The 12,913-nt window shown below is 61.5% G+C and overlaps 1 protein-coding gene across 2 annotated transcripts; it reads left to right on the top strand.

Moving 5' to 3' along the window:
- The first annotated feature begins 251 nt into the window (after nt 1-251).
- On the top strand, nt 252-7,133 carry Arrdc2 (arrestin domain containing 2). Of its 2 annotated transcripts, none has more exons than XM_047532466.1 (8): nt 252-752; nt 3,627-3,693; nt 3,882-4,029; nt 4,504-4,606; nt 4,689-4,945; nt 5,129-5,291; nt 5,710-5,864; nt 6,085-7,133. In XM_047532466.1, the coding sequence occupies exons 1-8, from the start codon at nt 494-496 to the stop codon at nt 6,136-6,138; spliced, it is 1,206 nt and encodes a 401-aa protein (XP_047388422.1). In that variant the 5' UTR covers nt 252-493; the 3' UTR covers nt 6,139-7,133. The 2 variants fall into 2 exon arrangements, with proteins under 2 accessions (XP_047388422.1, XP_047388421.1); XM_047532465.1 differs by lacking the exon at nt 252-752 and adding an exon at nt 3,005-3,529.
- Nucleotides 7,134-12,913: the final 5,780 nt, after the last annotated feature.

Consider the following 12,913-nt stretch of genomic DNA (forward strand, 5'->3'; position numbering starts at 1 on the left):
GTGACTGGGGACTGCGGAGGTGACATCTGGGTGTGGGTGGGGCAGGTGGGAGAGCGGACCTGGCATTGAACCAGCCAGTGCAAAGGCCAAGGGGCAAGATTTGAGGTTGGTGTGTTTGGGGGGCAGCCAAGAGGTGACGGAGAGAGGGCGTGTGGGGGGAGCAGACTGGGGCGGCGCCCCCGCCGGTTTCTGACTCATCGTTGCCGACCCTACAAAAACAGGGCCCGCCTCACGCTGGGGGGCGGCAAAGTCAACAGTAAGGACACCGGACGGCACGTCCCCGGCGGCCTGGGCGCGTCACTGGGGTAGAGGCGGGGGACCAGGAAGTTGGCCGACGAAGAGCCCTCCCACGGCTCGCGGCGCCAGTAGAAGTTAACAGACTCCAAAAAAAGCGCCCGGGACGCCTGGGGACCCTGGAGAACTGCTGCGCGCCTGCGCCGTGTCCCCGCCGGGCGCACGGGCACCGTCCCGGCTGCGCGCCCTGGCCGGCACCATGCGCCTGGGCAGCGTGCGCGGCTTCGCACTGGAGCTGGCGCGGGGCCCGGGCGGTGCGTACCGTGGCGGGGAGCAGCTGTGCGGCCGGGTGCTGCTGGAGGTGGCCGCGCCGCTGCGGGTGCGGGCGCTCGTCGTGGCGGCGCGCGGCGGGGCGGCCACGCACTGGCTGGAGCGTCGCAGCGTGGGCGTCAACGCCGTGTCCAGACACTGCGCGGCTGCCGAGACGTATCTGCGGCGACGGCAACTGCTCCTCAGAGGTGAGACACCCTCCGCACCCCACTCCCGCAGGACGCCCGGCGGGACGCTCTCCCCGGGTCTGGGCGCCCCTCTCCAGGTCCAGAGCCTTTTGACTTAGAGAATCTGGATCTGGTGATACTTCTCGAAGAGTGGGACCCCCCACACACACACCTTCCCTCGGGGACACGCACCCACCTTGGGCCAGAACCCCTGCCCCTCAGACCTCCTGCCCAGGTTCTGGGTGTCCCCTGTTCCAGGCCTGGGTGCCCTTACTTACAGATTATGCGCTGGGGAGACCCCTCTCAAAGCAAGGGGACCCCAACGCTGGCTAGGGTCTGGGGAACCCCTACACTTGGGGGCCTCGATTCTCAAAGAAGGCCCTGGCTCATGCGCTCCTCTGCCTCAGTTTACCCCGCCATGTCTGCTGCTCTGGGCTCCTCCCATGTGGGGTGGGGCATCAGGTGTGTTTGTGGGTAAGGGGTAGAAATGCCTTCCGGGTGGGGGGGAGGGAGGGGTCACATCAACCTGAGTCTCGGGTCTCTGACATGGCCTTACCCCACTCTGAATCTGAGTCTTACCGCAGCACCCCGCGGCCACACACCTGTCAGGGCTGCAGGAGGGAATTCGCCCCCAGCACCCTGCTCTGTGGCTGCAGGAGAGATGTGGGCCTCTCTGGGCTGCCCCGGGCTAAGCCAGACCTCACTTACAACAGTCTGCGAGGCTGGCAAGGCAAGAAGCAACTCAAACTCGCCATAGTCCCCAACAGTGCTGCGCAAAACAGACGTTTTGCGGATAGCTCCCGAGCACCAGGGTTCCCCTCACCTCCGCCCAACTACCCGCGGGTAGCGGGGTGGGGCGGGGCAGGAAGGGGCCCACGAGGCACCTCCCTTCCCCAGTCCTCATGCTGGAACCGCTTTTACCCCTCAGTGCCCACCTGGCCCAAGACATTCGTTGGAGGCTTCCTTAAATCACTGGGGGGCAATGCTGGCGGAACTACGGTGCGACCTCAAGCGAGGGCCCGCCTGTCTCAGGGCCTCTGGGGGCTCATCTGTGAAACAGGCTCAGTAGGAGCCCCCCGTCCCCGGTTGCCTCCTCCTAAGCCTGTGGCCTCCAAGCTTCCCATGGCCATGGGGGAAGGTCCCAGGTCCTCCATTCAGCCCGCGTCCCTTCCTCTAGGTAGCTGCCCAGGCTGATCGCTGAGCCTCCAGCCCCTTCTTGCCTGCTCTGACCTGTAGGGCAGATAGCGAGGGGCGGGGCCCTGTAGGTTAATGACCGCCCTCTGCTGGTGGGCTGAGGTTTCTGTCGCCCCAGCGACAAACGGGAAGGCTTAAGTAAGAGGTGGTTCGACCAGCAGCGCATCCCGCTGCCACCAGAGGGCGCGAGCGCCCCGCAGGCTGCACGGAAATGATTCCGGCCGGCTAAATTCCCCATGAGGCTCTTCTCTGGGGAAACTGAGGCCCAGAGGAAGGTCACGCCAACCCGAGAGCACACTGAAGCCCTGGACCCGACGGTGCCTGAGCATGCCCTGTACTCGGCTCTTTCCTTTGGGGTACTGGGGGCTGGGGATGCCCGGATCAGGCATAGGAGGAGGCATAGGGGGCAAGGAGGAGTTTGCCAGAAGCCGGAAGTTGGGAAGAGAAAGTCGGGTGATGGAGCAGTTTGGGCAGAAGCACCGAGGCGCGACCGAGTGGCGGAGTGCAGGAGCTGGTGGCTCGATTCTCGGAGGAATCGAGCTGGGGTTGCGCGATGGTCCAGGCACTACCTTCTGAAGCTGTTTTTCTACCGGCTCAGCACGATTGGAAACTGAGGCACCAACAGGTTGTCTCTTGACACGAGATCACGTGGCTGAGCAGGGCTCCAATCAGAAGAGGGAGGCAGCAGACCCGAGTGGACGGAGGCCCTTCCTCTTCCTTCTCCCACCAATTTGCAAGGGAGGGGAAATAGGCCTGGATTGAGATAGGCCCCCTCCCCAACTCGAACTAGGGTCGGGCCCCCATTCCCAACTCAGACCAGACGTGTCTCCAGTCACGTCTGCAAGTGGCAGCCAGTTGATGATTAAGTCGAGAGGCAGACTGCTTTGCTAGTCAATCTCAGGCCTGGGTCCCTGCCTCTGAGCCTCGGTTTCCCTTCCTTATTCTCGGGACCCCCGAGAGACTGGCTTCGGATGCCTCAATACTTCAGTGTCCCCGCCCCGCCACCACCGGTTCAGGAGCTTAGAGAGCAGCGGCGCTGAACAGGGATGTTTGTTATTTTGCTCCACGCCTGGGCGAAGCCACGCCCCTCACCGCGCTATTGGTGGATCCCCTTCCGGGGGGAGAGGCTTGCATCTCAGGCCCCACCTCCGCCCTGCCGTATAAAAGCGGCGCCGCCGAGAAGGACGCGGGGTTTCTGGCCGGATCGGCGACTGCGCGTGCGTGCGCGGGGAGAGTTTGCGTCTTCAGGCTGCAGCGTCCTTAGCTCGCGTTCCGCGTCGCGGGTTCGAGGCCAGGGTCTGCGCGTGGTGGGTTCGCGCCCCGGGGCGTGATGCTGTTTGACAAGGTGAAGGCGTTCGCGGTGCAGCTGGACGGCGCGACCGCTGGCGTTGAGCCCGTGTTCAGCGGCGGCCAGGTCGTGGTGGGCCGGGTGCTACTGGAGCTAGCGGGCGCGGCGCGCGTGGGCACCCTGAAGCTGCGCGCGCGAGGCCGCGCACACGTGCACTGGACCGAGTCTCGCAGCGCGGGCTCGAGCACCGCGTACACGCAGAGCTACAGCGAGCGCGTGGAGGTCGTGAGCCACCGTGCCACGCTGCTCCCTCCAGGTACCAGCCTGGGACCCCACGCCCCATCCCGATCGCCGGCAGGACACCCGGATTCCCGCGTAGCCGCTGAGCCACCCTCTCTTGCTTGCACCTACAGACACTGGCGAGCCCACGACCCTGCCTGCCGGGCATCACGAGTTCCCGTTCAGCTTCCAGCTGCCTCTGTAAGCCCCCAGGCCCGGGCCAGCCCCTTCCCCATGGGCCCCCAGTGCTGGGTATCTGGGAACCTATGAGCACCAAAACTGTCCTCTCCTCCGAGGGACCCCCATGTTTGTCTTCCCCTATGTCTTTGAGACACCCCACCTTTGTGTCTCTGTGCTCCTCCCCTGAATCCCCTTCCCTTTACCCCCAGGACCCTGGTGACATCCTTTGAGGGAAAACATGGCAGCGTCCGCTACTGCATCAAGGCCACCCTGCACCGACCCTGGGTCCCAGCACGTCGGACCAGGAAGGTGTTCACTGTCATTGAGCCAGTGGACATCAATACACCGGCCCTGTTGGTGAGTGGCTACCCTGTGGGAGGAAGGAGGAGAGCATTGTAGGCGGGACGCCTAAGGGACCCCAACTGACTCCCTTCAGGAAGCTGAGCTCCCAGGGGGACCCGGGGAGGGAGCTAGGCAAATGTGGAATGGGTCGGAGTCCATTGGCGCTGAGTGCAAATCCCGGCTGCACCAAATGGTTCTGTGGCTCTGGGAAAGCGCCTCGCCCTCTGTGAGCTGCAGATGCGCAGTGTGAGCATCAGTCAGTGCCCAGCGAGCGCTGGTCACAAGTGCGCTCATCACACATTGCTTCTTGCAGCTTCAGTTTTATAAGTCATTTTCCTGGCTCCATGTGAAAGATGGTTCCTGGATTATTAAAAAGAAAGTAGACCCTGTCCCAGGTTCTGTCCCTCAGGCTGGGGGTGCTTGGAAGCCCCACAGGGGTCTGGTTTGTACAAAGTGACCTGTTCATGGCCCTTTGCTCCACCTGGACAGGCGCCTCAAGCAGGAGCCCGGGAAAAGGTCGCCCGATCCTGGTACTGTAACCGTGGCCTGGTCTCCCTCTCTGCCAAGATTGACCGCAAGGGCTACACGCCAGGTAGCAGGTGGGGGACGGGACGGGGGGCGGGAGGCAGGTGTCGGGCGGCAAGCTGGGAGACTGAGGCCGAGCTCCCGGGCAGGAGAGGTGATCCCCATCTTCGCCGAGATCGACAACGGCTCCACGCGACCGGTGCTGCCGCGGGCAGCCGTGGTGCAGACGCAGACATTCATGGCCAGAGGCGCCCAGAAGCAGAAGCGAGCTGTGGTGGCCAGTCTGGCGGGCGAACCCGTGGGCCCAGGGCGGCGGGCGCTGTGGCAGGGCCGGGCGCTGCGGATCCCCCCGGTGGGGCCCTCCATCTTCCACTGCCGCGTGCTCCACGTGGGCTACTCGCTCAAGGTACAGTGCCCCTTGATCCTGGGGCAGGGTGGCTCTGCCTGCTGGGTCCCCACCCCCGGGGCTGAAGCTGGGGTCTCCATCGCCGGCACTGGGGGGCACGGTGGGCACGGCGGCCAAGGCCTGTTTCCTCTATGGAGGGCACCAGGCGGCCTGGGCACCCCTCCCTCACAGCTCTGCCTCCAGGTTTGCGTGGACATCCCGGGCACATCCAAGCTGCTCTTGGAGCTGCCACTGGTCATTGGCACCGTCCCCCTGCACCCTTTCGGCAGCCGTTCGTCCAGCGTGGGCAGCCACGCCAGCTTCCTGCTGGACTGGGGGCTGGGAGCCCTGCCCGAGCACCCTGAGGGTGAGTCCCACCCCACTCTGGGGGCCGGAGGGTGGCGAGGTGGACAGAGGCACGTCCCAGGTCTGCTGTCCTTCCTGCAGTCTCCACGTTCCTACCTCTAAAAGGTCACAGTAATAGTTGCATTGGTGGCTGGGCAAGGTGGCACACACCCGTCATCCCAGAGACTCAGAGACGAGGCAGGAGGATCGCAAGATCCAGGCCAGCCTGGCAACTTAGCGACCTGTCTCCAACACTAAAGCGGCCTGGGCCGAGGCTCCTGGGGGGCACTGGCCTAGCGTGCACGAGGCCCTGGCTTCTGTCCCGGCCCCCAAAAAATCCCTTCGGTGGCCCCAGGACCCCAGAATCCCAGCGGGAGGGCTCCAGTGGGCAGCCCCCAGCAGGCACAGGGGGCCCTGCTCACCCTGTCGCCTGTGTCCAGCCCCTCCTGACTACTCAGAGGTGGTCACAGAAGAGGTGGCAGTCGCTTCACAGAGCCCCTTCCCACTGCTGCCAGACCCCAGGATGAGTCTGGAAGGGCCCTACTTCGCCTACATCCAGGAGTTCCGCTACCGCCCGCCACCCCTATACTCCGAGGTAAGCTTGGGGTCCAGGAGCCCCCTGTCTGTGCCTCTCTGAGCCCTGTCACCTCAGTGGGCGGAGACAGCCCCGGGGGAGTTCAGGCCGGTGGAGCGCCTGTAGGGACCCCGATGCCCAGCCCCGCTGCTCCTGGTCTGCCCTGGGACTTCCTCCTGCCTTTTCCCCGTCCAAGGCAGCTGTGGCGGACAGGGTGGCTTCATTAGAATGTTTCTCTCAGGAGGATCCAAATCCACCTTCAGAGGCCATGAGGCCACGCTGCATGACCTGCTGAGTGGCAAAAAGGACACCTGGAGGGGCGAAGTTGCTTAGGAACCTCCAGCCACCATGGCCACGGGGACGGCTGGGCCCACGGCCCAGCAGCCTGACGTCGAGGAAACTGAGTCTTGGAGGCTGTGCCACTGTCACAGGACTGAGGAAGAGCCAGGATGGAATCTGGCATCTCCGGACTAGCTGTCCCCAAGCATCAGGTGCCCGGCACCGGGCCCAGGAAACCATTCGCCCGTGTGTGTGCCCGACCTGTGGGTGGCGCTGGGTCCCCCAGGAGCCTCCAGTCTGAGGGAGGCAGAGCCAGACAGACACGTCCAGTCTTGTGAAGTCATCGGGGACCCAGGGCTGGGGCAGGCCAAGGAGGCTTCCCGGAGGAAAGGCCAGTTTAGTGGCGGCCCCGGCCTGGAATGGAGCTCCGCGGCCGAGAAGCCAGGGGGAGGCCGGAGCTGAGGGGTGTCAGGAGCCCCCCGCCTTCACCTTTAGAATTGAGGGCTCAGAGGAGAGGTGTCCTCATTGCCCGTGGGGTCCGGCCGGCAAGGGGGCCCAGGAGCAAAGCATTCAGGAGAGCAGGTCCCTGGCGCGGCCAGGGCAGCCCCGTCTGAAGACGCAGAAGCAGAGATCCCTGCGGCCTGTCTGCAGACAAGTGTCCCGGGACACAGGGGCCCGTGATCTGTGGCCCAGGGAACCCAGGTTCAGGGAGGGGCAGGCACCACCAGCCACGCGACTTAGAAAATGTGAACGTGGGGCCCTTGTTCAAGGATGATTTAGAATTTCAAGACTGACAACAGCATTAAACCGGGTCCCAAGGACTCGTCAGCCTAGAGGGACATATCGGGACCATTGTGCTTCAAGAGCCCCCCCTCAAGAGAAAAGAGGACAGGGGCAGCCGGACCAGCCCCAGCTGCAGAGCCCCAGGCCTGGGCTCTGCATTTCTGACAGGCCTTAAAATCATCCTCTTTTATACAATTATTTTTTATCAAATAAAAGCGTGGAGGAAGAGACTGTCTGCTGGGTTATTTCTCCTCCACTGCCAGGGGGCGGTGTGGCCTCGACCACCATCCTGGGCCACAGTCGGAATGAATTTCTGGCCCTAGTCCAGAAGGAGAGACTGAGGCCCAGAGACACAGGGGCGCCGAGTGGGGGTCCAGGGCCCCGGGCCCCTGTGCAGGTGAGCATGAACCCTGAGCTCATCTACCCTCAGAACTGGCAGGATGGCTGGGCACAGGGTGACCCCACTACCTGACTGGGCATTTCTGGGTTTTATTGAGGTGAAATTCACATACCATAAAATTATCCATTGCAAAGTGTAAAATTCCACAGCATTCCCCACACTACGTTTCAGAATGTGTCGTCAATTACTTTTATCTCATTCCAGAAATTTCCACCACTGCCCGAGGAGACGCTGCCCACTGGGCAGTCCCACCAAAACCTCTCCCCCAGCCCGGGCGTCAGCAGGCTGCTGCTGTCTGTGACGCGCCTGTCTGGAGCATTTCACATCAGTGGGCTCACGCTGTGGCCTTCTCAGCATGTTTTTGAGGTTCACCCACAAGCAGCATGGATCGGGGCTCCACTCCTCTTTCCGGGGGCGGGTATCGGCGTTTAACCCATGGGCTCTTAACCACTGAGCCACGCCCCCAGCCCTATTTTGTATTTTATTTAGAGACCGGGTCTCGCTGAGTTGCTTAGGGCCTCGCTGAGACGCTGACGCTGGCTTTGAACTTGCCATCCTACTGCATCGGCCTCCCTAGCCTCTGGGATTACAGGCGTGCACTACTGCACCTGGCTCCGCTCCTTTTTATGGTCGAATAATATTCCTTTGTCTGGACAGACCACCTAATGTCCATCCATTCATTCACCACTGGACTCGGGGACTGTGGGTAAGTGCTGGCTGTCGCAAACACAGGCATTAGGAACACCAAAGGATTTCTTGGAACACTCACTGAGCGTTCAGCGCTATTGTGGTGGATGGAGTTGTAACTCACGGAGGTGCAGATAGGGACAGCCAGCCCAAAAGAATGAGGCGACTCACCCAGGGTCCCACGATCTGGAGTGATGGAGCTGCCACTCAAAATTGCTTCTTGGGGGACTGGGGTTGTGGCTCAGTGGTAGCGTGCTCGCCTAGCACGCATGAGGCCCTAGGTTTGATCCTCAGCACGGCATAAAAATAAAATAAAGGTATTGTGTCCACCAAAAATTAAAAATATATATGTATTTTTAAAAGCAACAATAACTGCTTTTTGGAATCAGTCTTCGCCCCTCCCTGTAGGACGTGTTCCCCAAACTCCTGCGCAGGCTCCAAGGCAGATTTTGAGACCCTGCCCCCTGGTGTCCTGGCCACGCCCAAGGGCGGGGCGGGGCCAAGTTAGAGACTGATCTGTGCCCACCAGCCTGCCCAAGGCACAGAAGAGGCTGGTAAAGGACAGAGGGGACAGAAGGACATCGGCTAACACGTCCCCAAATACAGCTGGATAGGAGGAGCCGGTTCTAGTGTTCTGCAACAATTTTTTTCCCCCGACGGGTTGGAACCCAGCGCCCTAGGCTGAGCTACACCCCAGCCCAGCTTATAACAACTTCTGTATTTTATAAAAAATTAGAAAAGCGGCGTCTGAAGGCTCCCATCACAAAGAAATGATCAATGTTTAAGTGTTAGAAATAATCATTACACATGGTATAAAAGTATTGAATGATCACATGCCCGTGAATGTGTACGATTTTTAGAATATAAAATTTAAAAGTTGCTATTATTATTTATGTACTAGGGATTGAACCCAGGGGTGCTTAACCACTGGAACCACGTCCCCTGCCCTTTTTTGTGTTTTATTTAGAAACAGGGTCTCGAGCTGAGTTGCTTGGGGCCTCACTAAATTGCAGAGGTTGGCTTTGAACTTGCAATCCTCCTGCCTCAGCCTCCCTGGGCTGAGGATTACAGGTGTGCGCCACCACATCTGGCTAAAAAAAAAAAAAAAAAAAAAAAAAAAAAAAAAAAAAAATGAAATTAACTGGCAGCCCAGGGTGACCACTGGCAGGGTCAGGGCCCAGAGGTGAGGACGGGTGACCCAGGCACTGGACCCTGGGTGATCAAGCAAGGGCTTTGTGTGATTGCAGGTAGGAGACATACCCCAGTGTCTCAGTGTCCCCAGCTGAGTGTCCAGGCCACGTCTGCAGAGCCCCAGGTTACACCCCCACTTGGGCCCCGATTTCCTTCAGCTCATCCTGGGATCCACCCAGCATCAGCCCTGGACAGCTGACCTGATGCCATGCTCAGAACAGGAGGTCCCTGGAGCCTGGCTGGGGGCAGATGTCCCCAAGCATGGTCCCTCAGCTTCAGGAGGGACTGAGCTCCCCGTCCGCTGGGGCACGTCCCCTACCGAGAAGGACCTGCGGCACTCGTTCTAACCACAGGGGTGTGCAGTCCTATGAACTTCCCTCCCACAGTGGGAAGACGAGTTTCCCGGTGTCCTCGGGACTCCTGAGTCTGCAACTATGGGGAACCCGATCCCTAAAGGACTTTCTGGGTCAGACAAATGACACAGGGTGGAGCTGGCTCAGACAGTCCGGATTCACTGACCTCCCTGATCACAGGCAGGAGCTCACGGGGTCAAATGTGAAATGATCCCAGAGACTCTCCCTCCCCTCCCTCCAGCTCCTCCTGTCTGAATCCCCACCCGCTGCTGCTGAAACACCCTGAGCAGATTCCCACCTCAGGGCCTTTGCATATGCTATTCCTGTGGCTGAAATGCTCTTCCCTTGTGACTGGCTCCTCTTTACCCCCAGGGCCTCACCTTTCCAGAGACAAGCCTCCTGACAAGTTCTCATCTGCTGTCACCCTCTTTCCCATCCCTCTGTTCTGATGTCTTCATGGTCCTCATTACCCTCTGAATTTCCCATTTCCATATTCACTTGTTTGTCTGAGACTTTGAGGGCAGAGCCAGGTCACGACTGTGTCCCCAGCCCCAGCCGCCGGCAGGCAGGAGGAAGACTGTGGACTGATGACATGTCTGGAGGACCCCACTACCTTACTGAAGCCCAGATTGGGACAGGAGGGGTGTCACCCCTTCTCACTGGCCCCCAGACCCTTCTGCATCAGGTGTATTGCTTGTGCAAAATCAAACTCCAGGACTCCGGGCCTTTCCTGCCTCCGTCTCTCAGTCTCTGTCTCTCCAGTCTGTCTCTGCTCTCTCGCCATCTTGCCATCTCCGTCTCCCCCTCCTGCTACCTCCTCCTCAGCCCCCGAATTTCTGTCACTGCGTCCCTCTGCCAGTGTCTCACTGTCATTTCTGTCTCTCTGGGTCTCTGATTCTCTCACCATCTCTGTCTCTGGCCATGGCCCGGCCAACCCTGGGGCACCGGGTGACAGGCAGGCATGGCGCCCAGCGCTTGTTTTCCCGCCTGCACTGGCAGGGAGCCCGGCCGGGCTGCTGTTCAGGAATCCTGAGCCACCCGCCCGCCCCAGCCACCAGGCACAGCCGGCTGCCTTCCTCCCGGCACATTCTGTCCTGAGCAGGGAGCGCTGGGGGTGGGTGGGAGGGAGACACGTTCCTGCTAGCTCCAGTTACAGGACAGCTTGTCCTAGTGACCCCAAACCCCTGACCCGTCCCCTCCCAGCTCTGGGTTTAGACCTTCCTGAGTAAGACCACTGCCTCCAGCTCAACCCTACCTCAGGACCTTTGTATCTGCTGCTCCTGCCGCCTGCACTCCTTCTCCCTAGATGTGCCCACACCCTCCTCAGGCACACTCAGACCCAGAGACCTGCTCGGCATGCCCCCCTGACCCTGGCAAGAGCACCCCGCTTCCTACTTCTGCCCTGGTGTGTCTGCTTCCTGGTCTTCCCCTCTCCCTGGAGTCCCATATTCAGTGGCTTGGCGTAGGCCATGCCAGGGCCTCCCTGTGTCCCCAGCGCGCCACACACACCGTAGGTGTTGGTGACTCATTTACTGTTGGCATTGTTTCCTCCAGAGCTCGGCCCTGCCCAGGGCCCCAGGTGGTGCAAGTGGCTTCAGGACTGGCTGACCTGCCACATGAGCCCTGCACCCCAGGCTCCGGCACCCCTAGCCTCCGTCCCGCCCTCTGCGCCCTTTCTGCGAGGAGCGGTCTGTGCCCGGGGCTCCACGCGGCGGGCACGATGTGTACACAGGCACACGCAGCGCGCCAGGCCCCGAGGCACAGACCCAGGTGCACGTGGAGCGCAGGGCGCGTCCCCGTGCAGAGTCCCCACATCGTGGAGGCAAGCTGCGCCCTCTGACAGAGGCCCGCAGCGGCGGCGACGACCCCGGGGCTCGCCCTTGTCCAGCCAGCGGCCCCCGCCCCAGCGCCACCTCGTTTTCAGTGTTCAGGAAAGTCCCCAGAAAGCATCGGGCCAGGGCAAGGGGCCCAGGAGGAAGCGGTGACAACCCATGGCCATCGGCACTTGCGCACGGGGCAGGATCTGGGCAGGAGGAGGGTTCACAGGGACACATGGTCCCGGGCAGGGATGCACCCGCGGCCTGTGCCCGATCCCTCCGCGCTGCCGAGCTCCGTGTGCAGTGAGGAAACCGAGGTGCAGGGGGACAGGACGCCCTCAGAACAAGGGTCTGGAGGACTCCGTCCCCGCTGCCTATCTGTTGGTGGCTTGGAGGCAGCCCCCTTTCCTGGCTTCGCTTGTGACTACGAGACCCCATCCGGTCAGCTAGAGCCTTTGGTTACCAGAGACATAGAGATTGGTCCAGGGATGCACAGGTGAAGTGGGTGAGGCCAATCTCTCTGGGTGTTGGAGGCTCATTTGGTTGATAAAGGCCATCTTTGCCATGACCAGGACAGAAGAACAGGGAGAGTCCTGGTGGGGAGCAAAGAGGGACGCAGCCACTTTCAGCCCCTTAGAGTCCGGATGGAGCCAGAGGGAAGGATGGGACTGGAGGGTCCTGGGAAGGCTTCAGGCAGAGAGGACACTGGAGCTGGGGCTTTGACGGATGAAAAGGAGTTTGCCAGGGAGCCAGGCATCTCCTCGGCTGCGCTCGTGGTTCTGTGGGACTGCAGCCTGGTCCTGCATTCAGTCGGTCTTCTGCTGGGGCTGTGCTTTGACTCCGCCAGACCCCTGAGGACAGCACAAGACAGCTTGGCAGTTTCCAGCGGTCCTTGAATATTTGTGATGTAGGTGGGTCACGCCGGGCAGGGTCTTGAAGTCTGGCTGAGCGTCAGGCTTTATTTGGGAGATACACACAGGGTGATGAATAGGGGGACTGGATCCACAGGGCAAAGAGCCGAGGCTGGGGGGAGGCTGGAGCAGAGCCTGGGAGCGGAAGGCGCTGGGGCCACAGTCCCCGGGAGGGGTGGCTTCTCCACAGGGAGCTCCGGATCCAGGGGCGGCGCTCAGGGAGGAGGGCAAGTCAGAGCCCGGCCTGGGCCATCCGCGCCACCCTTTCTCCCCAGAGGACCCGGGGCGCGGGGCAGCGCTTCTTTGAGCCTCGGTCTCTTCATCTGGAACCTGGGTCGCGCACCGAGGGCCGTGGGGTCTGTGGTGCTGAGCAGGGCGCAGCAGAGGTGACCCTCAAGGGACCGCCCCCTGCCCCGCTCTGCTTCCTGATTCCGCGGGACGCAAGTGGCCATGCGGGTTTGCAGGTGGGCCGCGGAGCGTCAGTACGCGCGTGCGTGCGTAGGGCTCGTCCGCGGTGGCGACTTGCGTGGAAAGCGGCTGATCTCAGCCACGCCGGGAGGCGACGCTGCTCCAGGAATGAGCAACAGCTTGCACGTCCCTGGTCCAAAATGCTTGGGACCAGAAGTATTTCTGACTTGGGGGTGTTTTG

This window comes from Sciurus carolinensis, chromosome 17 (genome assembly GCF_902686445.1).
Source record: "Sciurus carolinensis chromosome 17, mSciCar1.2, whole genome shotgun sequence".
Lineage (NCBI taxonomy): Eukaryota > Metazoa > Chordata > Mammalia > Rodentia > Sciuridae > Sciurus > Sciurus carolinensis.